This window comes from Streptopelia decaocto, assembly GCF_964273445.1.
Source record: "Streptopelia decaocto genome assembly, chromosome: 17".
Taxonomy (NCBI): domain Eukaryota; kingdom Metazoa; phylum Chordata; class Aves; order Columbiformes; family Columbidae; genus Streptopelia; species Streptopelia decaocto.
This window is the reverse complement of record NC_138672.1, coordinates 1,656,443-1,679,127: the sequence shown is the minus strand read 5'-3', so window position 1 is coordinate 1,679,127 and position 22,685 is coordinate 1,656,443. Positions and strand designations below refer to the sequence as shown.

The window sequence follows — 22,685 nt, the reverse complement described above, 5'->3', positions numbered from 1 at the left end:
GCCAAACACTGGAGAAAATGGGAAACTGAGGTCATTCTTTTTCCTCTGAGAGGAAAGGAGGAGGAAAGGATGAGGCGCAGAGGATGAAGGAAAGGCACGTTTGTGAGCAGGGCTGTGGGGCACTTGCCCAGGGCACAGTGGTGGTGAGCCCAGCTCTTGGCCAGCGCCTTGGACTGAGCTTGGGGCTGCATCCCCTCATGTTGTGGCAACAGCCCCCGAGCCTGTGCTGCTCCTGGGCTGCGTGTTGGGCTGGGCTGGGCTGCAAACCCACCCTGAGAATGTCTCCAGTGACAACCTTGACCCTGCGTGCGGCTGTTTGGCTGCTGGGAATGGGGGTGACCGTGCCCCACCAGCTTGGACTGGTCATCTGCTCTAGGGAGGTGTCAAAGGTCTTGGGGGGCCCTGGGGAGCCCCCCTGAACCGGGGCTGGTGGGAGCTGAGCCCCTGCGCCTTTCCCTGGCTCAGCTCTGTCTGCTCCTGCGGTGGCAGGTCCAGGCCCTGCTGGGCAGCCAAGGGACGGCTCTGCTGGGATGGAGCGGCCGTTGCAGGGCTGTCCGCAGCCTTTCTCCCAGTAATCCCCAGCATGTCCCAGCTCCGGACGGCACTGAGGTGCAGGGAAGAGACTGCCAGGAATGTTCGTGTCCCTCTCCAGCACAGCTGGCTCCCGACAAGGCTCCCTCTGATCCTCCAAAGGGGCAGGCTGGGTGCTCCGGAGGTGCCGCTGGAGGGATGCAGGATGCCTTTTGTTGTCTTAATTGATGCCTGGGCAGGTCAAGAGACCCCCTGTCAAAATGAGTCATCCCACAGCACGTGTCCCCGGCTGCCAGTGTCCTGATGAATGGCGGCAGCTCAGCCCTCGGCTTCCGCTACCGGATCCAGCGACCCGCCGTGCCCCGGCGGCAGGGCCTGCACCGGGCTGCCGGCAGTGCCGGCGTGGCTGTGCCTCTTGGTTGGTGACGGCAGCGGTCTGCCTGCCCAGCGGGCCGGGCTCGGGGGTGTAGGGATGACTCAGGGGACACGAATCCACATGGTGCCCACCGTGCCCCTGGCCTGGGATGTGATGGGAGGTGGGTGTCACATGTACCCCAATGCCCAACGTCCCTGGGCTGGGCCAGGAGAGTTGTGGGTGTTGTGAGCAGTGCAAACAGCTATTAATGGTGGGTTTTAATTAAAGCAGCAGTGAGGGCTTCCCTTGCTGTTTGCTTGCTCTGTAACGCAACCCAAGGGGGACACAGCCCATCTTGGGGACCAGCCTTGCCCGACCTGCCGCAGGGAGGCAAAACCACTGCACCCGGTACAGCAGCAGCGCTGGTGTGGTCACCCAGAGCGGAACAGCTCCCGAGACCACGGCAGGCCCTGGCGGTGGCAGGGCACGGTGGAGATGTCAGAGGTGCCGGGGGGTGGCTGGGGAGCAGGAGGCTGCACGGTGCCACGCTCAAGGCAGGCAGGTGGTGGGTTCTGGTGGCCACGTTCTCCCAGATTTATGAGGTGCTCCTCCCTGGGATGCACGGCAGAGCCCGGACTCGCTGCAGGGATGACATGTCCCACACAAGGGTCAGTCATGCGGCTGAGCACAGACCGCACTCATCACACGGATGGTTTACCTGCTGTCTCCCCTCCCCACAGGCTGCCTGGCGAGGAGCGAGGACGAGCCCGGCCAGAGCTGCGGTGCTGCCACCCCGCACGGGGGGCGGCCGGAGGGGCCGGAGCAGCGCGGGGCGGCCGCAGCGCTGGCGGGGGGCACAGCCCTGCAGGTCGCGGCCATCCCCCCCGGGGTGCTGGACAGAGCCGAGCTCACCGACTTCTACTGCTGCACCCGCTGCGGAAAGGTGTTTTGGGAAGGGTCCCATTTTGGACGCGTCGTCTCCCAGTTTCAGGATGTTCTTGTTGCCACTGGGGATGAGCAGAACATCTATGAGCTGAGCTGAGGGGGTGTGGGGGATCAGGATGGCTCTGCAGCAGGACGGGGACCACAGGGATGTGCTCCTTGGTGAACGTCAGGAGATTTTGGGCTGTGGGTTTGCAGTGCAGGGCTGGGAGTGGGAGCGGTCTCCTTTCTGCCATGGAGGGGACTGTCACGTATGCACTGATGGTTCACAACAGCCCAAAAATACATGGCCTCCATGAGATCATTAAATCAGAGGTTGATGGAGAATGGACCCTTGGCTTTATTTCTGCCTCCCTCCAGGCTGGGCATGGCAAGAGGGTGGCAGATCTCTCCAAAACACTACCCAGACAGTGCCGACGCCACGGCACCCATCAGGCTGCAGCACCAGGAGCCACGTCCCCAACAGCGGAGCAGGGCCAAGAGCACCTCCAGTGCCCTGAGCTCTCCCCAGCCTGGGGACACATGTCACGCCATGTCCCCAGCACCCCCTCTCCCCCTGCTCCTGCTCTCCCGGGAGCTCTCCCGGCGTTCCTCAGGGACCATGGGGGGCACAGGCCTGGGCGCCGGGGGGTGAGCACTGCTCAGCACCCACAGGAAAACCTCTGGGTGCAGCACAGTGCCCACCGGCACCTGCATCACCCTGGAGCTGGGCCTGCCCAGCAGACCCAGGCTGGTGTGGGGGGTCCCATTGCCTGGCAGCCTGATGGGGAGCAGCACCCCCTGCCCACCCTGGTTGGGGCCGTTGAGTGCCCAGGGCTCTGTGCGACACACACAGGAGTGGCAATGAAGTGCGTGGTCCCGCCATCGCCAGGACCGGGGGCCGTGGGGGGAATAGCTGGTGTCCAGCAGAGGCTGTGGGGTCGATGCAGGGGCCAGGCTGGTCCTGCTGCTCTGGCTGCTGCCGTCAGATGCCTCCTGGCCCAGGAACAGGATTAAACTGCTCCACCTGCAACTGAGGAGCATTTGCAGAACTCTTCCTCTAACCCCGGGTAACTGCCAGGTCCTGACGTTATTGCTGGGAGGGCCCAGGGGGCTCTTGGCTCAAGTGTGACATTTACGGGCCAGGGAAGCGCTGCCTGGGCAGCTTACGCTGCAATTCAAGACTCGCTTTCCCTCTCCCAGTGCTCCTGGCCATGCAGTGCCAGGGGCTCCTTTCTCCCCAGGGACATCTCACCTCCTGGCTCAACCCTGTGACAAAACTAAACTTTTTCCTCCTTAAACATGCCTTTTTCCACGAGCTTCTGCCTGGGTTTTAGCGCAAGGGACACTGAATGGTGGCTGTCCCCACAGCTACACCCGTCTTCTCTCCCCAGTAGTCTCTGCTGAGCACTGGCCATGGACTCAACCCCCTGCCACCATGGCACAGCATCCCCGGTGACACCCCCCATGGTCACAGTGTGCTGTTTTGTCCCAGTTTCCGTCAGAAGATGGCAGAGAGCAGCAGGACCCCTGTGCCCACCCCTCCATCCCCATCTCCCTCACAGACCTGCCAGGACCACCCCCCGCCCCTTGTTTGCTGCCACTGAGCCTCATTTCTTTCAAGTGAAAGCAGAAAATAACCACACATCCTTCACTGGAGCTGATTGGCGTTGCGGTGGGTGCTGGCAGCACCACAATGGCTGGCACTGTCACCATGGCCACATGCGCAGCTGGCACTGCCTGTGCGTCGAGGTAAGGCCAGGCTGTGGCAGGGCAGGGTGCTGAGTCTGACCCCTTCCCATGAGGACACGCTCAGGTGTGAATCTGGGTCTGGCCAGATTGGTGGAGCTTGGACAGAAAGCCTCCTCCCTGGCTGAGCATCACCATCATCACCATCATCACCATCATCACCATCATCACCATCATCATCCTCACAGCAGCATGTGCCGGCCTGTGCACAGGCACCAGTGAGACCCCCCAGCCCTGGCTCTGCTTGCGGAGTGACAGACGCTGCAACACCGCAGTGCTGGGGATCTTGACACCGCCTGCTGCACATTTGCCTTAAATCCACTTTTTCCCTCCTCCCAGCCTGGTTTTGGGGATCGCAAAGCGAAACCTCCCTGGTGATGGCCCAGCCGGAGATGTCCATGCCCAGCACCATGCAGCCCCTACGCATGGGGGACTTGGGGACCGTGTCTCCTGCTGCCGAGGCTTTGGCTCTGTGGGGACACTGGGTCTGGGGGCATTCCCTGGGGAGTTGCTGCAGTCTGTCTGTCTGTCCCCTCTGTCCCCAGGGCCCAGGGAGCTCCCATAGCCCAGCCATGCAGCACCACTGCCCTGGGGGCTGGGGGCCACTCACCCCAGGCCGGTGGTGCAAGGCACTGGGACTCGCTATCCAAAAATGGTCTGGTTGAGTGCAAACTTCCTTCCCATCACCTTCAGCTCCTCCTTCCCCATCTCTCTTGGTTTGCGCTGGAGATGGGCAGAAGAAAAAGGGATTTTCCCGCTCCGCTGGAGGCTCTCAGGGCCCGGTCCACCTTCCTGCATTGACACCTCCAGCCATGGTGATTATTTCTCCTAATGGGGTTAAAATTACTTCTGCTAAACTCACCCTCAGTGGCCATCATTTTTCCATCCATTCTTTCTGTTTCCTTCCTCAGTTGTCTACATTTTTACATATAACCTGAAGGAGTTGTTTCATGTCCTGGTTTCCCAGCCCTGTGCTCTCTCTAGGTGTTAATGTGTTTTTCTTAATTCCCTCTTCATCTAAAATGGGAATTTCCTCTCTGCTCTTACCCCCAGGTCATTTTTATCACGTTTCTGGTGCAACAGTTTGGGCCATGCAGTGTCAGCAGAGGACAAACTGTGTTCTGCTAAACTGGCATCTTTAAATATACCTGGCCTGGAGCACTGGCAAGGGCTTGTAGGGTTTCTGGGGCTGGAAAACTGGTACGTGGATAAACCAAATATCCACTTTGCAGGTGATGATACAGCCAGATGGAGACACAGACTCTGGTTTTATATGTGCTGGGCGAACCTCCCTGTCTTTGGGCCATACTTGCCTTGTCACTTCATCCCTCCATCCTTCCACCCCTTCATCCCTCCACCTCATCATCCCTCCATCCCTGCCCATGGCCAGGCTGGCTGCCTGAGGTTGCCAGGACAGTTTTCTCCCTTGAGCCCTTCACAGAGCCCTCAGGTGTCTGGGCTGGGTGGCAGGAGACCTGCAGAAAGGGACATGTGGGATCCCTGCTGGGGGACACTCAGCACCCACCTGGGGCACCCACGGCCCTGTGGCTGCAGGGATCTGGCCCCTCAAGGATGTTTGACCACTCTCAGCCTTGAGCTGGTGCTCTGGCTCTGGGGGTTTTCCTATTGCTCCTGTGTGTCCAGGTGACCTGTTCACTGTCTGGAAGCAGAATGTCCTTACATTTACCCACCTCTGGTGCCAGGACCCTTGATGCTCTGCAGAACAACCATGGCTCCTGCAGCTCATCAGGTGCCTCCTCGTGAACACTCGTGGCTCGTGCTCTGCCATGTCTGTGTGGGCAACCAGACCCCCAGCCCCCCTGGGGACCACCTGGGGACCCTAAAGAGTGTCCTCTGAGCAGAGGGAGGATGAGGCTCGTCCTTTGCCAGCAGCCCCTCTACACCAGCGTCTGGTGGAGGCACCGGTAGGGTCACCCCAGCTGCTGAGCATGGGGCGGCCAGCGCCGGGGGCTGAGCAGCCCCACGCAGACTCATCTGTGTGTCAGCATCCTGCTGCTTCAGGGTTTGCTCTGGCAGGGCAGAAACTGGGGATGAAGTAAAGCAAAAGTGCTGCAGAGTCCCCGCAATGAGAGGTGCTTCATGGCGCCATGAGACCAACCTCTGCAGACCCGCTTTGGGGCCAGGTTGTGAGTCACACCAACAGCTGAGTTACCGCGGCCCCAGCCAGGAGCGGGGAGGTGGGAGCTGTGTCCTCGAGCCTCCAAACAGCTCCTCAGCCAGCCCGTGGGCGTTGCTGGGCTGCGCTCGCGGGGTTTGGGGAGCTGGGGTTTCACGTCCGTCTGCTGCTGTTTCCATTGCGGAGGGGAGCTGGTGAGGGGACAGCGGCGCACGCTGACCCTGTCCCTTGCCCTGGGGACAGCTCCTGGCCACACAGCTGCCTGGAAGGGGCCCTTCCCTCTGACCCCTGGGGACAGCTGGGTCACCTCCTTGCCACCTCTGGGACTTTGTCTTCCTGCCATCTCCATCAATTTGGAGACAAGCTCTTGGGCTTACTGCTGGCAATTGACTGCACTCGGGCAGGGTCACCATGGTGGGACTTGTTTTAGGAGAAGACCAAGCCGGGGCAGATACCGCTAGGTCGTGCCTACATGGGGGCACGGCACAAAGCAGCTCCCAAGGGGCTCATCCGGCTCCCGGGGATGGAGCAGTGGCTGAGACGCAGCACAGCACCTCCCTTCGTGCTGCCCGCAGGAGGTGGTGCCAAGGTGGGGTCTGTGCAGAAAGGTCATCTCCAGTCACAGACACAGTCAGCATCGAACTCCGCATTGAACCGGCCTTGAGCGGCATCCAGGAAGCAATAAATTGTCCAGTTTTGAATGGCGGATACAGATCAAAGGGAATTAAACCAGCTGTTTCATCACCCTACAATATTATTTCCCTATCTGATTACTTAAAAAAAAAAAAAATTAAAAATCCCATTGTCTGTGCCATACTAATGTTTAACATTTATTAGGGCAGTAATGAGCCCTCTGGTTTTTATGGAGCCGTTTGGTGGCACGTTGGAAGGGCAGCTCCCACAGAGCTCTTGCGGGGTGCAGCTCTTGGGGGGCTGCACACACCAAGAGCCCTTCCAGCCCCAGGTCGCTCCACCTGCGCTCAGCTCCTGCCCCTGCACTGCAAACCAGGGTCACGGGGGACCCCGTGATAAACAGAGCTAGAGAAGGGGGTTATCTCTGTCACACCAACCTGAATGAGACCTGAGCAAGCAGCGTCTCTCAGCCTTGAGAAATCACACGCTGCATCGGATGTCGGGCGGGTTCCTCTCCTCGCCTTGTGTACTCCTTGCATATCCTTCAGAGTCTGATGGGGACAAGGTGTTTGGCACTCGGGCCAGCTTTAGTTTACAAATGAATATATCAACATTGCTCCTCATCAGGCAGGAATGTGCTTCCCTCCCTTCTCCTCCACCTTATCCCCATCCCCTTCCCAGCAAACTTCCTTCCTCCTGTAATCTGGAGCGGAAACCTCGTCGCATATTTGACTGGCTCAGAGAAATCAGCCTGGTTTTCCCTGGCGTGACTTTGTGGCTTGAACTAGGGCTGGTTAGTCCCTAAGGCAGAGGAGGAAGAGGAGGAGGGCCAGGGCCGTGCTGCTGCCCGTCCTCGACACAGAGCCGCTCTTCCAGCCGGATGCTCCGATTGAGCTCCCAGTTGCTCGGCTGCCGTTTTCAAACAGACCGGCGTGTTTCTGGGCACGGACCCAGGCTGCAAGCTCAGGTCCTTGAGCTGCCCCACACCGCGGGCCGGGGGTCACTGCTGCTGGCCCTGGCCGGGGCTGGGAGAGGAGAGAGGTGTCGGTGCCACGTGAGGACAGGGATTTGCATCAAGAAGATGTTTGTTCCCTGGGAAATAGCCCAGGACCGGACCCTTCCCACCAGCCTGCCAATATGCAGGCGCAGCTCCCAGGCAAATGAGCGTCTCGCCGCTCACCAGGTGTCCCTCGCGGTGTGTTCTGCCGGATTTATGGCTGTGTCACCCCCAGGACTGCCCCAACCCCAGGCATGTCCCCACGGAGCGGTCACCCGACCCTCGGGCCAGGGCCAATGGGCTGTACCGTGTCTTTTTGGGGGAACTACATGGCGGGAGCAGTGGGGTGATGTGTCCCATCCCCAGGCCACCGCAAAGGAGTGACCGTGCAGTGCAATGGACCACATGTCACAGGAGACACAGGCTTGAGCCGAGGCAGTTTGGTCCACGTGTGCGGGCTGGAACGGGGACATCAGCCAAGGCAATGGCACAGGGCAGCGCGGCAGCACCAGGACAGGGCAGCCGGAGATCCCCGCCTGCGGCAGGGGCAGGAACAGCTCCGCACCTCCCAGGGGTCCCAGCTGGTGGCCTTTTGCCCAAACAGCATTTTCCCACTGTCAAAGGCAGAGGCTGGATGTTAGGGGCAGGGTTTGAACATGAGAAGAGCTGCAGCATTTCCAGCGGGATAAGGACTGATGATGGGCACTAGAATAATTAAAGACTGAGCTGTGTTGTCACAACCCAACCTGCACAGCCCAGCACCACATCACCACAGCCTATGTGCAGGGTCAGGGTCCTCAGCCTGTGTGCCCCCCGAGGACAATGACCACATGTGAGTTTATGACCGTGCTTGAGTCTCACTCAGGTCTCAGATCCTGTTTGTCACAGGCTGGGAGGGAGGGAACACTCAGAGCAGCATCCATGGTGTCATTTGCAGGAAGCGGCCATCCCCAGCCCACGATTCCATGGTGGTGCCCCCCATGGTGTGGGTGTTCCAGGAGGAGGGGGAGGCCTGGAGCCTCTCGCTGTCCCCAGGGCTCCCCTAAGCTGCCCACAAGAGCTCTACTCATGGTGCTTTGCTCCCTGCAGAGGACACAAGGCACCTGCACCCATGTCCTCATTGTGTGAGCATGGGGCTCCGGGCACGAACCCCAGCATCTGGCCTCAGGAGCTTTCTGCCCACAGGACGGGCAGAGGCTCAGTCCCCGGGCACGGCTCGTGGGTTTGGGATGTGCCGCGTTACCTGGGGGGCAGAGCGCGAGGCTGGTCCCACGGCCCGTCCCCCGCTGCGAGCCCGGAGCTCTCAGGCGGTGCACAGGAAGGTTTCTCCCTGATACCCCTGGCAGCCCCCTCCCTGCTGCCCCCTTGCCGAAAGCAGCAGCCTGGGGACGAGTTTCCCTTTCCTCTCACCCTGAGGTGGGTGTCTGCAAGGGAGGCCCTTCCCACGCAGCAACCACAGCCCCCAGCACCCCGGCCTCGCGTGGGCTCCCCTCCCTGCCCACATCCCGCGTCCTCACGGACGGTGTTGGCCGAGCCCCGCGTTTCCCCACCGGGGCTCTGGCAACCGCTTTGCCAAACAGCCGGAGGCAAAGCGGCGGCGGGGCCAGCGGCGGAGGAAACCTCTGCGCTTCCTCCGCTCGCAGGAGCCGGCGGGCGGGCCGCGCTCCCTCGCGCGCCTTTTGCTGGGTCTCTGCGCTGGGAAGAAAAGCTCTCGTCTTTCCCACGCTCTCCGACACATTTTAATGAATTAAGTGGGGGCACGCCCCCTCGCCGCCTGCCCCGGATCCGTCCCCCTGGCTCCCTTCAAGGAGGCCTCCGGGGGTGGCTGGCCGCTCGCTGGCTTGTCCGCCTGGCCAAGGGGATGGGCACTGCCCGCTTGGATTTTTCGGAAGAGGGCTGCAAGTGCCCAGCCCCACACACCAGCGCAGCTCTGAGCCCCCCCGGCAATGCCGGCAGCAGCCATTCCTTCTCTTCTCACCCGCAGGTTCTCATGAGCGGGGGAAAATTTGGTCATCACATCCCTTGAGGAAGGGGTATTTGGTGTGCGCCTCTCGGCGTGACTGTTTGCTAAAGGCATCGCAGAGCTGGGTCCCTCTCCCCGCCTCCCGCCGCCGCCTGCAGCACCCGCGCTGGCCACGGCTTCCCCTCTTCTCAAAAGAGAACAGACAGATCGCTGCCCGGGGTTACTGGCTTAGCAGGGTCCCAGGGAGCCGGCACCGGGGGGGAAGGACAGGGACCCCGCGCCCGCCGGCCCCTGCGCAGCCCCCGCCTGTGCGGGGAGCCTGGCCCGGCCGTACCCCCGCACCCGGCTCCTCTCCGGTTACAGAGCTGGGGCGCAAATTGGAACTGAAATGCAGGGTTTCAAAACTGCCTTTTTATTTTCCTTTTTTTGGTTGTTTTTTTTTGCTGTTTTCCCTTCCTCTCTGGCGCCGTTCCCAGGCCGAGTCCTGCCCCCACCTGCCAGCCCTGAACATTTGCGTGGCTGGGTCCCTGCCCAGCCTCTTTATTTTTCTCACCAGTGTCACTGGTAAATGCAGATTTGCTTGCAAGGATGTAACTCTGGCCAAGCCCCAGACCGGGGAGGTGTGAGCAATTCCCACTCTCCCACGGCTCACTGAGAGGTCTCAGCACCTCACGGGATATGGCCCGTAAACGCTCAAAATCAGCTGTCCCGGGATGTTTAGGAGGGGAAAGGATGGGGTAAGCCAACAGGACTGGAGCCCCCATGCCCAAGCCACCGCAGCCATCGTGCTGCCCTGCTCCAGCAGAGCCCCTGCACAGCCCTCCACTTTCCCTTGGCCGGTTTTGCCGCGGTGGGTTTGGCAGGTTTAGTGCTTGGACTCCCCGTCGCTGTGGCGCAGCTGCTTGCATCGCCGAGCAATACCGGGCCCCTGGGCACAACTGCCCGTGAGTCACCGTGAGTCAGGGTACATCCCACTGCTCACCCCGCAAAGTGACATGGGCGAGAGGGCAGAGGTTGCCACTGGTGTCCCCCACTGCCACCACAGCTGGGGTGATGGGGGGCAGGCCACCACCTCCTGCCCAGGACGGGTCCCTCGGGGGGACAGGACAGGCAGAGGGTGCCTTCTCTTCACTGTCCTCAGCAAACCTGGCTCCTGCATGGACCCCGAGGCCCCAAGCCCACCTCCATGCCCTGTGCCAGCACTGTGGGGGCTCCAGGCCTCAGTGGCATGGGGATGTCCTGGGAGAAGCTGCAGGGACACTGGACACAGACGGGGAGCATCAGCAGCCCAGCAGCCGCAGTGCTGCGCCGGCCTCAAGCTGCCGACCACGATCCCATCCCAATCACCCCTGTTCCGTGAGAACAATGTGCTTCAGTGTGCTCACATGAGAAAGATGTGACTGGGAGAGCTCGGGCTCAGGGAAACCAAATGGGCTGAGACATGGAGACCAGACAGGGCTGGATGGGGATGGGGATGGGGATGGGGATGGGATGGGATGGGATGGGGTGGGATGGGATGGGATGGGATGGGGTGGGATGGGATGGGATGGGATGGGATGGGATGGGATGGGATGGGATGGGATGGGATGGGATGGGATGGGATAGGGCAGGAGATGGGGATAGGATGGATGGGAGCTGGATGGGGCCAGAGATGGCATGGGCATGGGACGATGGTGCAGATGGGAATGGGATGGGGATGAGAAAAACTATCTGCAGAAATTGACCCAGAGAAGTGGACTATTATGTGAGGAGAAACAGGAGCTGCTCTGCTGACTCCTTCCAGCTGAACCAGGCTGGTTTAACCTCATCAAAGAAAGCAGCAGAACCCAGCGCGGGCAGGAGCAGAGTCCCAGCCCCAGCCCCAGCCGTCCCCGCCTGCTGCGTTTCCCTGACTACCCATGGGACAACGCCATGGGGCAAATCATGCCCCGAGCCCCTGGCGACTGTCCTCCAGCTGTGTGATGGATGGCTCCAAGACGGCATTTCATCAATTGGGGCTGAATTTAGCAGTTGGCTGATTTCTCCCTTTCCATCCCCAAATGGACGTGCCAGCACAGCCAGGTGACAGCAGCTTGCTGGCCAGCTGCCCCCGGCACGGCTGCTGTCACCTCATTTTACGACACGCTCCTTCCTTTCTTCCCGCACCTCCTGCCCCGCTTCAGCCGACCAAATGCCCGGCAGCCGCAGCGAGTGCCGGCCCAGGGCTGCTGCTCCCAACAGCCTCGCCGTTTGCTCTCTCATGGGCCAAAAGAGCATGGGCAGGGCCCCTCCGGTGTGTTTTTGGGTCGACGAACTATTTTCATTACCTTTGTACCCGTTTTCCTGCCTACTCATGGTGTCCACACCTCCCGGTGCTGCCACCCCAGGAATGTGGCCACAAGACGGGCAGCGGATCTGACTCCAGATAAAGTCCCGTGCGACTCAACTGGGTCACTCTGGGGCTGGCGGGACCTGCTGGGGGCTGAGTCTTCTCTCCTCAAAATCAGTTCCACCCATGGATCCTCCAAACCTCCTGCAGACACCCTGTGTGCCAGAGGGGCTGAACCCCCCCACCCCTGCCTGTCACCTGTCCCAGTTTTGCTCACAGGGACACAAAGCCCCAGCAAGAAGGGTGTCACCCCCAAGCTTGAGAGTGTTTGCAAAGGACTCCCCGCAGCACCTTGGTGAGCCCCAACCCCGCGGCTTTTGGGGCCACCGGCTCCCGGCTGGGGGGAAGTGAGGGGGAGGCGGGGAGTGGTTGGGGACGGGCACAGCCCGGGTGCAGCACAGCGCGGCGGGGCGCCTCGACTCGGCTCGGCACAGCACGGCTCGGCACGGCTCGGACGCGCACGCCTGGGCGGTGGTGCCCCCTGCCGAAACCCCGAGCCGAGCCGAGCTGAGCCGAGCCGAGCCGAGCCGAGCCGAGCCGAGCCGAGCCGAGCCGAGCCGAGCCGAGCCGAGCCGAGCCGAGCCGAGCCGAGCTAAGCTGAGCCGGGCCGTGCCGGCAGCGCCCCCCATCGCCCCGCCCCGCGCACTCCCGAACCGGGGGAGGGGGGCGTGGCTTCTTGCTGCGTTCCCGCCCCTCCCCGCCCGGTCGTTCCAATGGGCGCGCGGTGGCGTGGCCCCGCCCCTCGGCGCGGCGTCACGGCCGTGCCATTGTTATGCAAATAAAAGGGTGGGTAAAAGGCGCGGCGCGGGGCCAGCTCCGCTCCAGAGAGGCCCGGGCGCGGCGGAGCGAGGAGCGCGGAGCAGCAGCAGCGGAGCGGCGGGGCCGGGGCGGCAGTAGAGGCCCAGCAGCAGCAGAGGCCCAGCAGCAGCCGCCACCGCATGCCCGGGCGGGCGCAGGCGGCGCCGTCCATGCGGGACGGCGGGGCTGCGGCGGCGGCATGAGCCAGAGCGAGGTGTCGGCGGCGCCGCCGCCCAGCCAGCGCGTCTTCCAGGAGGCGGTGCGGCGGGGCAACACCAAGGAGCTGCAGTCGCTGCTGCAGAACATGACGAACTGCGAGTTCAACGTCAACTCCTTCGGGCCCGAGGGGCAGACGGCGCTGCACCAGTCCGTCATCGACGGCAACCTGGAGCTGGTCAAGCTCTTGGTCAAGTTCGGCGCCGACATCCGCCTGGCCAACCGGGACGGCTGGAGCGCGCTGCACATCGCCGCCTTCGGGGGCCACCAGGACATCGTCCTCTACCTGATCACCAAGGCCAAATACTCCGCCGGCGCCCGGTGATGCCGGGGCCACCCCCCCCCGCTCCTCCGGCCGCCAAAGCTGCTCCCACCCCCGCCCGGGGTTTATTTGGCGAAGATTTGGGGCCCCACGCAAAACACGCCACCGTTTGCCTGCTTTTGTTTTGTTTTGTTTTTCCTCCCAAGGGTTGTTTTCCTACTGTAACGTGTTGGTTTTTTCTTTTATTTTTTTTTTTTTCCATCTACCTCGGCTGCACTCACAGTATTCACGGTTTGAGTTTGACATCTGGGCAGATGCTTTAAAGGCTCCCCCGTCACCTCCCCGCTAATATTTAATCCTCCCACCCCGCTCCCCTCGCTCCATCCGATTTAAAGTATTCTGGCTCAGAACCGAATTTCATTTCAACGCTCCCCGAAGCGCCTCCCCCGCCGGACCGAGGGCCGGGTCCCGCTGTCCCGGAGCGGAGGAGCCGCCCGGGCTGGGGCTCCGGCTCCCGCCGCCCTTCCCGGCGAGGAGCACCGGGAAAACCCTCCTCCTCTTCCATCTTCTCCCAGTGTTTTCCCACCAGATTTTTTTATTTCGAGGCGACTCCATTGGAATATGACACTTTTTTTTTGTTTGTTTTCCCACCCCGATCGCTCCTTTTTTTTTGTTGTTTTCTTTTGCGCTGGGTTTTCTGCTTTGGTTCTTTTTCTTTCGGGGGGGTGTCTGAAGAAAGTCCATGTCCTCACCCGCTCCTTGAATCCATTTAGCACGTGTGAGATCCCAGGAAGAGACATTGAATCCTTCTGGTTTTGTGTGTAAAGGGGGATTAGTAAATCCTGGACTTATTATTTTTCCTTGAAAAATAAAGTGAAATAAACTCTAGAGGCAGAGGATTTGCTTTTGCACAGAAAGGGGCGCGAGCGCTCTCTGCTGCCTGGAGAGATGCCGGAAAACTACTGAAAAGAGTTTGGGAACTTATTTTTTCTTTTGGTGAAACTTGGATAACACTTCTCAATGCAGAACGATCCATTTAACGTGTGTAGATTCACCCTCCTTTTATACGATATATATATGCCTCAATATATATATATTTATAAAAGAAAGGGAGGAAGAAGAGGAAGCCACCCGAAGTCGCATTTTGAAGTGACTGCACGTATAATTGCGAATGCTGCTTTTTATCGCTATGGCACAAGAACATCCATTTGGAAAATGCGGAAGGTTTCAGAAGTCTCCTTTCTCCCGCTGGTCTTTCAGCCCTCTGCTCCTCGTCTGCACTAAACCATCCGTGTCACTGCCGTCTCCCCGCTCTCTCCTCTCTTGCTCCCCGCATCCCAACCATTACGATTAAAAACAGAAAAGAAAGTAGTTACCTGCTGGTTTATTTGGGTTGTGTCTTAACTATTTATCATGTATGTATATATTTGTGGGTGAAGATTGTGAGCCTGGTTTTGTTTGAAGCTGGTGGCGAGTGTTTCAAAAATGTGGTAAAACTTGAGTCTGCCGTTATTTCCCATTGCACTGAATATTCTGCTTTGTCTCTGGTTTCACCTGCAATTTGGTTTTGGTTTTTGCCACTTCAACGATTTGAGATGATCTGAGAAAGCTCCAGCTTTAAAGAAGAAGGAAAAAGCCCTGTTGAGAACATCTACTGTTCATGCTGTAATCTGCAAGGAACTGCTTGGCCGACGTCTTTCTGTGAGCATGGAAGGGGGTGTCCAGCACTTCCACTGGTGCTTCTGTGCGATAGTTACGGGGTGGGAACAAGATCTTTTCTAGCGAGGTTTTTATCGTCGTTACCAGATGGTTGCACATTTATATATTTTCTTTGACTAAATGGATTTGCCACGATGAAATGTCATAACATTTATGACATGGTATTAAAAAGTGTATTGTAAAGCCAAGTTCTAGATGGATTTTTAAAAAGAAATCTTGGTTATAAACCCAGTCTAAAGGGAGCTCTGTCCAGTGTTGTAAAGACAACATGATGTAACCCATATTTATATTTTTATAAAATACCTATTAAGACTGTGAATCTCCTGTGTGAATTGCTGGGTGAGTTGTTTAAGAAAAGTATTGTTCCTTTCCAGCCTCCTGGAGCTTTAGACATGCTGAGATTTTGGGAAACTGTACGTCGGGGAAGGGGGTTTGCTCTGAAATTGTGAGTTGATGTATTTTTACATCCCTTTGTATTTTACTGAAAAGCTGCTGCCCTTCCTAGTCCCTAGAGTTTCAATTTTCTATGCAACCCCCACGCCCCAGTCTCTCTTGATCCTGAGAAGTAAAAGGGATGCAGATTGATTCAAATTGAAATGAGGGTCCCCCCGCCCCCCTTGTTGGCTCATCGTGCTGCTGACCCTTCACGCCAAAACGGGGAGAACAAGGAGAACTAAAGAGGCAGGTGGGGGAGGCTCTTTCGTGCATGACTGGTCCCCTTCCGGCAGTCATCTTTTTAATTATTATTATTATTTTTGTAAGAAGAATATATTGATAATGTCAGTGAAATAAGCAGACATTGAAGCTGATGCACAGATTGCTCCAGAAAGGAGTTTTTCTGTAGATTTTTCTTTAGATGCGAATACCTTTTTTAATTATGTTAATTAATGTTAAGAAATTTTAGGCTTATATTGAAGCTGTATGTGGGTCACTATATGATCATTTCTAACTGGATAAAGTCTGTACAGTACAGCATATTCCTGAGTGTATGATATAGACGTGTAGCCCCAGAGTGCGAAATTTATAAATAAATTTTTCATTGATCTTTTTATAAAAAAAAAAAAAAAAAAGGCTTTTTTGTTTGTTCTTTCTCCCGTGGTTGTGGGTGATGCTCCCGTGGTGGGGGGGCTGGTTCCTGTTTCAGTGCCCAAACCTGCAGCTCTTCTGGGGTTAAATGTGTCTCCAGAGGGTGAGGGTTGGGGTGGGTTTGGGGAGGCTCCTGGTTGACCCCATCCTGGTGTCTGAAGGCTGGTGGAGCGGTGCTGGCTCAGCCCAAGGTGGGTGCTGGGGGTTGTGCTGGTCCCAAAGTTGCCAGGGGAGTGAGATGGGAGCCCTGGGGTTGGTCCCAGCCTGTGAGAATGGGGCAGCTCTGGTTCCCAGCGAACCTTCTGTGCTGGGTTTATTCACCCCTGGTCCCCAGCAAGGGTTGGAGGTGACCTGGTCCTCGCCATCCCTTGGGCTGTGATGCTGGGGTCACCTCCAGTTAGAAACTGCTGGTGGCTTCAGCCACCCCCTGGAGGGGCACGGTGAGGGGTGGGGTGGGGTGAGGGTCTCTGTCCCCAAAGGCGCCTCCGTCCCCTCGCGTGGCTCAGAGCAGCCCAGTGCCCACAGCCTGAGCGCGGTGTTCCCAGCAGGATCCAGCTGTTGGGAGAGCAGGGGCAGCCCCCCGCCTGCGCAAACTGCGGCACAGGGTGCAGGGCAGCTCCCGCACTGCCAGCACCATGGGGTTTTGAATTAGGCTTTTTCTATAACGATAGTTTTGCCACCTCTGGAAATGCCTAAATGCATGGGTAGTTTGTGCCGTGCCAGGGTGTGGGTTCCCCAGGGTGCCGGGACTGCTGTCCTGCCAATGGCAGTGGGGAGGAAACCTGGAGAAAAGGCCCCGTGTGACCTCTCCAGGTTGGCCAAGCACCGCTGCCGTGTGCCAAGCCCCGCGCCATCCAGCGCCAGCACGGGACGGTGCCTGGGGCGGCCGCGTCCTGCCCAGGGTGCCCTGAGGACACGCAGCCCGCCCGGCAGCAGCCCAGAGTGGGCAAGTCAGGCACCGAGTGACCGGTTGGCTTTTAGCAGGAAAAAAAGATAATGCCACAACCATCAGTCACGACCGCTGGTGGTCCTGCAGGTTTGTCACCCGGTGTCTCACAGCAGCCTCTGACTGTGGCCAGATCTGCAGGCTGTGTGTGTGGGGCTGGCACCGCTCCCCTCTCCCACTGCAGGACGATTTTGTCCTGCTTGGGCACGGCACGACACCGACCTACCGGCGAGTGCCACCAAACCTGCCCCCATCGAGGGGCTCACCGGGGCCCTGTGGGGTCAGCCCTGCGGGTGCGGCTCACCCCCACTGCATCCCTGGTCTTGGCATGATGTATAAAGCTCACCCAGGCACCCACTTTGGGTGGCCCAGGGCCAGGCGCAGCCCCGTGGCTTCTCCCGGGTCACTTTGGCCCAGGGACCCAGCCACAACCTCAGGACAGGTTTATCCGAGGAAACTCCGCATTCCTGCACTCCGCTGCGCTCTCCCCGCGGCAGACGGAATGGGCTGGGGCCTGCGGCAGCCCCTTGGCAGGGGATTTGGGTTGGGAGGTGAATACAAATCGCATCCCCGCAACACTGCCCAGTGTCCCAGGCTCCCGCGTGTGACAGCCCCGCAGCGGGGACGCACGAGCGTGCAGCCGGACCCTGAGCCCCGCGCACAGCCACGGCCACGCCGCTCCGCAGCTCCTGCTGCAGAAACCCCATCCAAGCAATCTAGGAACTGCAAAGACTTGCTTTTTTTCTTGTTTTATTTTTTTTTCCCTTTTCTATTTTTGTTCCAATAAAACAAAAAGGATTGTTTGGTGGCGTAAGCACATTCTTCTGGGCTTTTTGCGCGTCCCTGGCTGCGCGTTTTTGTCCGCCGGCCGCATTACGTACGTCCAAGAGAAACCAAAGCAAGAATTTGAACTTTCAAGTGCTTCCTGCCATTGTCTTTTGCTTTTGTTTGTGCTACTGACTCCAAACCAGATGGATCGGGCTCCCCTCGGGCCGCGGGGGTGATTGGAAGTCAACACAGCCCGGCGAGGTTTGACAGCTTTGTCTTCTCTTCTCTCGCCCTTCATCCGTCAAGCCCAGCCATCGGAGCTGAATCGACCAACGCATATGGATGGGGGGGGGGAGGTGGGATTTTATTTGAATTTCAGGGAGCTTAACACAGTAAGGAATGAATGAGAAAGAAAGACAGCGAGCGGGCGAGCGAGAGGGGACGGGCTGTAATCAAAATTCAGTACATTTTAAATAGATGCTTTGTTTGGCACTTGTATGACTATGATAATGGCGCAGACTGCGGATCCGAATAGGAGTTACCTTTTTAAAAAGAAAAAATCAGAGTCAGCCACTGTTGTGTGCTGGGGAGGAGCGGGCGGCAGGCTCTGGCCTCCTCTGCACCATTTGTGTTTTGCCCCTTCTCAATGCTTTCTGGGCTCCATCCCCACCCGCAGGGTGAGCCCCCACTGGGGGCCGATGGGTGGGTGGGTTGGGGCAGGGGGTGGCCGGGCAGGCGGTGCTCAGCAGCGCTGGAGGTGCTCAGCATGTGGCGCAGGATGGCACGGCTCATGGTTTCAACCATGCTGTGGGCTCAGTGCACTCAGTGCTGCTGTGGTGTTTGGTGCTGGGACTTGGTGCAAAGGTCCCTGTCCCCAGGATCCTTCCCAGGCTGGTGCTGGAGCTGCCACATGGAGTTTGGGGTGTTCCTGCAGCGTGCATGGCCCTCCCGTCCCGCTGCGAGGTGGGAGCCGGGGTGTCAGTGCCAAACCCCCATGTCATTCTGCAGAGCTCCATGCTCGGGGGGCTGTGTCACCCCAGGGATGCTCCCAGGTCTGGGGTGCATCAGCACAGGGACCAGAGGTGGTTCCTGCTTCCCTTTGGTGGCAGCAGGTGTCCCGGGAGTGACAGCACTCCATCGTGTGGGCAGGAGAAACATCTCTTCCCAGAAACTCTTCAGCCACCGTGTCCCCATGTCACCAAAGTCACCCATCTCTTGGGGTGCCCAGGGAGAGGTGACCTCTGGGTCTCACACCAGCTGGGATGCAGACCTGTGGGTGCAATGTAGGTTTTGGCTTCTTCATGTTGGCACGTTTCTCTTTGTGACTCTAAAGAAATGTCAGAGCAGGGCAACATCCTGGTGTGCCTTGTTTTGAGAAAGGCGGTGGACGGGACTGGTGTCTAAAGGGCTGGAAGGCTGCGGGGACGGAGGGACGGCTGGGGAGGAATGGGGAATGGCTGGGGGGAGCTGGCGCAGAGCACTGGGGACGTGGAGGGTGCTTGGGGAATGATGGGAAAATAGAGGCGATGGACTGAGGGAGCGGTAGAAGAACGGACAGAGGCAAAGCTGGACTGCTGGATGGATGACAGGCTGGGGAACAGCTGGGACAACTGTTTTAGCTGGAAACTCCTCGTCCAGCCTGAATCCAACAGTGTTCTGTGGCAGGAGCATCTCTGAGCGCAGGCCAAGGAGAGCAGCACCGCTGGCAGCACCTCACGAGGGGCAGAGCTCAGCCCAATGGAGCTGGGGGTGTCCTGCTGCTGCTTCCTGGGAAAAGGCTCCCCAGAAGGTGCCTCCCCCTTCCCCCAGGATCTGGGCAGCGGCCCTGGCAGCCGGCAGTGTGCACGGGGCACAGAGGGCACCCGCGGGCACCGGCTGTCGGCTCCAGCAGGCTGTCCTGAGCCACAGCACTGGATCCACCCTCCGCATCTCTGGTTGCTCAGAGGAGGGAACGGAGCTGGTGAGGGGCTGGAGCACAAGGGTGATGGAGCGGCTGAGGGACCTGGGGGGTTCAGCTGGAGAACAGGAGCTGAGGGGAGACCTTCTGATCTCTGAACTGCCTGAAAGGAGCTTGGAGCCAGGGGGGTCGGGCTCTGCTCCCCAGGAACAAGCGCCAGGAGCAGAGGAAACGGCCTCAAGTTGCACCAGGGGAGGTTGAGGTTGGATCTGGGAACAATTTCTTCCCCAAAGGGCTGTGGGGCATTGGAACAGGCTGCCCAGGGCAGTGCTGGAGTCACCATCCCTGGAGGGTTGGACAGACGGACATGAGGTTCTCAGGGACATGGGTTAATGACAGTGTTGGGTTAATGGTTGGACTCAATGATCTTGAGGGTCTTTTCCAACCAAAATTATTCTGTGATTCTATGATTCTGTGATCCAGCCCAACACCAACCAGCTTCACTTTTGTCCCAGGCAGGAGGGACTGGCCATGGCTGGCACTGCTGTCCCCTGCCATGGTGTCAGCCCCGCCGCAGGCCTGGGGACCCCAGGGAGCCCAGCACAGGGTGCAGCACGGAGCAGAGTCAGAGCTGACCCAGCGAGCACGGCCACATGTGGCCCTGGCCAGAGGGACACTGGCCAGCAATGGCTGCCACCTCTGCTGAGCCTCTGCCATGGAGGTTTGGATGGTTTGTGCCCTGGGAGGCGAGGGCACATCGAGCAGACTCGCTTATAAAACCATAGAGAGCATCTGCCTGGAAACAGCAGCTCTGCGGCCTCCCCGCCCCGGCAGGGCACTGCAACCTCGGGTCATGTTTTCTCCAGCTGAAAAAGCACTTTCTTACCTATGCCTAGTCAGCAGCAATGCTATTGCACATAATGCAATTGCACGGACTCCAAATGTGCCCAGAGCTCCCCAGGTTCGCGTCCAGGAGCAGACCCCTGCCCGCACAGCCCCGCTTGCTCGGTGGGCTCTTGCTGGGATGTCTCAGTGTGGTCATCCCCCTGTGAGCAGGGGCAGGAGCGGTGTCACAGCTCTCTGGACACCCGATTGCCTTTACTTATGCCTAAAACAATCACGGGGTGGTTGGAGGGGTCTGTGGAGGAGCAGTGGCTGCCCCTGCTGCCCCCTGCCCTGCCCAGCCTGCCCCATGGGGCCGAGCGGGATCCTGCAGCAGCCCAGCACCTCTGGGAACAGCCCGTTGCTGTGACACTTGCTGGGAACAGTCCCTGAATGCTTCAGTTCGGAGGTCACAGCTGGGGACCTGTGGCCGCAGGAGGCTGGTGCTCCCCAAATCCCTGCAGGAAAAGGGGTGCAGGGTGCCCGAGACAGCCGGGCTGTGGGTAGAGGAGGCTGCTGGCTCAGCACCCACTGCCCTCCGTGTCCCCATGAGCAGCGCCAGGATCAGGCCCTCGTCCCCCAGCACAGCACCGGCCAGGATGACTGTCCCCAGCAGGTCCTCGTGTTTCACCCTGCTCACATTCACAGTTACAGTGACAACTCTGAGCCACCCCCGGCCCCTTTTCCACTCACAACTCCCCCTCATTCAAAGCCTCTGTCCTTTTAAGCTATTTTTTTCCCCTCCTATTCATTTCCCGGCCGCCTCTATCCTTTTCTCTTGCCTAGCCCCTCTCCCGGAGCAGCTGCTATGCTAATAAGCATGAGGCAGAAAAGGGAGCAAGCCTTTGCAGTGGCTGGGGAGGAGAGAAAGACCCCAGAGCCCTCCAAATGCTAAATAAATCCAAGGCTGGAGCAGCATCCCTGAACAAAGAGGCCTGGCCTCCCCCCTCTTTTCCCCTCTTCCCAATTCCACCACCTTTTCACATTCAAATCCATTAAACAGCGAGCAGAAAGACCCTGAGTATTCATAGCATTGCATTAAAGAGAAAGCCCCGTGGTCCCTCTCCACCGGCCGGGCGGAGGGAAGGGCTCCATCCATCCCCGCCGGGCTGCCGGGGCTGCGGGCTGGGAACCGCCCGGGACAAAAGCCCCGGCTATCGCACACGGAGATGCCTTTCACCTGTGCTCCAGGTTTCTGCCCCTCCTGGGACCCTTGGGCTCCTACGTTGGGATCCAGATCCTGGTTCCTGCAGGCAGCGCTGGGTGGGAACCGCACAGGAGGGAGAGTCTGCAGTGCAACAAGGCAGGAACCCCCCGTGTGTCCTGCCTGTTGATGGTGCTGGGAAGTGTTATGGCAGTGACGGGGCGATGGGGACACCCAGATCTAAAGGGGCTCACAAGACAGATGGGGACAGACTTTTAGCAGGGCCTGCTGCAAGAGGACAAGGGGTGATGGTTTAAACTAAAGGAGGGAGATTCAGGCCGGACATGAGGAAGAAATTGTTGTGCCTGAGGGTGGTGAGAGCCTGGCCCAGGTTGGCCAGAGAGGTGGTGGATGAACCATCCCTGGAGACATCCCAGGCCAGGCTGGACGGGGCTCTGAGCAACCTGAGCTGCTGAAGATGTCCCTGCTCATGGCAGGGGGGAACTGGGGAGCTGGGAACGTCCCTTCAACCCAGACCATTCTGTGGTTCTGTGATCTTAGGGTGGTGAAGATCTCCCACAGTCAATCCCAAAGGGCAGGGCTCCTGCAGGGCCAGGCACAGCCCAGGGCCACAGCCACTTGCCCACCAGCCCCTGAGCAAGGACCGGTCACCGCAGCCTCACCGCGGCTGGTGCTCAGCCAGCGGGCCAGGTCCCTTGTGCTGGTAACACATTTCCTACCCATTTTGCCCTAGAGTCAGAGCAGCTTTCTGGCACAAAGACCTCAGACCTCACTCCCTGAGCGAGAGGATGCAGTAAGGGACGTGGACATGTAGGTGGGCTCCATGTCAGCTACTGGGGCTGGGGGCAGGTGGTGGAATGCCTGAGGAGATGTGACTCTTCTGTGGAAGAAGAATAGATGGGCATTTTTTCTGCCTTCTGGGATGAAAATGGAGACACAGCTCCAGGAAGCATTTAATGTTCTTCTCTGGTACCAAGCTTCTGCTGGAGTCACAGGACTCCAGGAGATTTGTCTTTTAGTATCAAATATTGAAAAATGTTTTAAATTCAGGGATTTTAGCGTGTGAGGATGGAAGCGGTCTGAGTGATGCTAGCTGGACCACGGAGACCGTGATGGTCACGTGAGGTGGCCAGGAGGCAGCAATAACGGGGACCCAGCCCGTGCAGCTGGGTCAGTGGGGTGGAATTCAGCTCTGGCCCTGGGGTGTCCATCCAAGGTGGTGTCTGGGTTCCTCCGCAGGCTGTGAAAGCAGGGGAGGGATGGCAGCTTACATCTAAACTCCTGCTGCTTGA

The 22,685-nt window shown here is 59.0% G+C and overlaps 2 protein-coding genes across 2 annotated transcripts in view; both read left to right on the top strand.

Annotated features, from left to right (window-relative positions):
- EXD3 (exonuclease 3'-5' domain containing 3) overlaps positions 1 to 2,133 on the top strand; it is a 301,277-nt gene extending 299,144 nt beyond the window's left edge. The window contains exon 23 of the mRNA XM_082067865.1: positions 1,627 to 2,133. Within this exon, the coding sequence (XP_081923991.1) occupies positions 1,627 to 1,928 (302 nt within the window). The 3' untranslated portion in view covers positions 1,929 to 2,133. The remainder of the gene's footprint in view (positions 1 to 1,626) is intronic.
- Positions 2,134 to 12,474: 10,341 nt separating this feature from the next.
- On the top strand, positions 12,475 to 14,962 carry NRARP (NOTCH regulated ankyrin repeat protein). Its single transcript, XM_082067697.1, has one exon. It carries the CDS (start codon positions 12,652 to 12,654, stop codon positions 12,991 to 12,993), a length of 342 nt encoding a protein of 113 aa, XP_081923823.1. The 5' UTR covers positions 12,475 to 12,651; the 3' UTR covers positions 12,994 to 14,962.
- Positions 14,963 to 22,685: the final 7,723 nt, after the last annotated feature.

What these genes read in the sequence shown, in the direction of transcription:
- NRARP (XM_082067697.1), top strand. Translation starts at nt 12,652, where the DNA reads ATGAGCCAGAGCGAGGTGTCGGCGGCGCCGCCGCCCAGCCAGCGCGTC.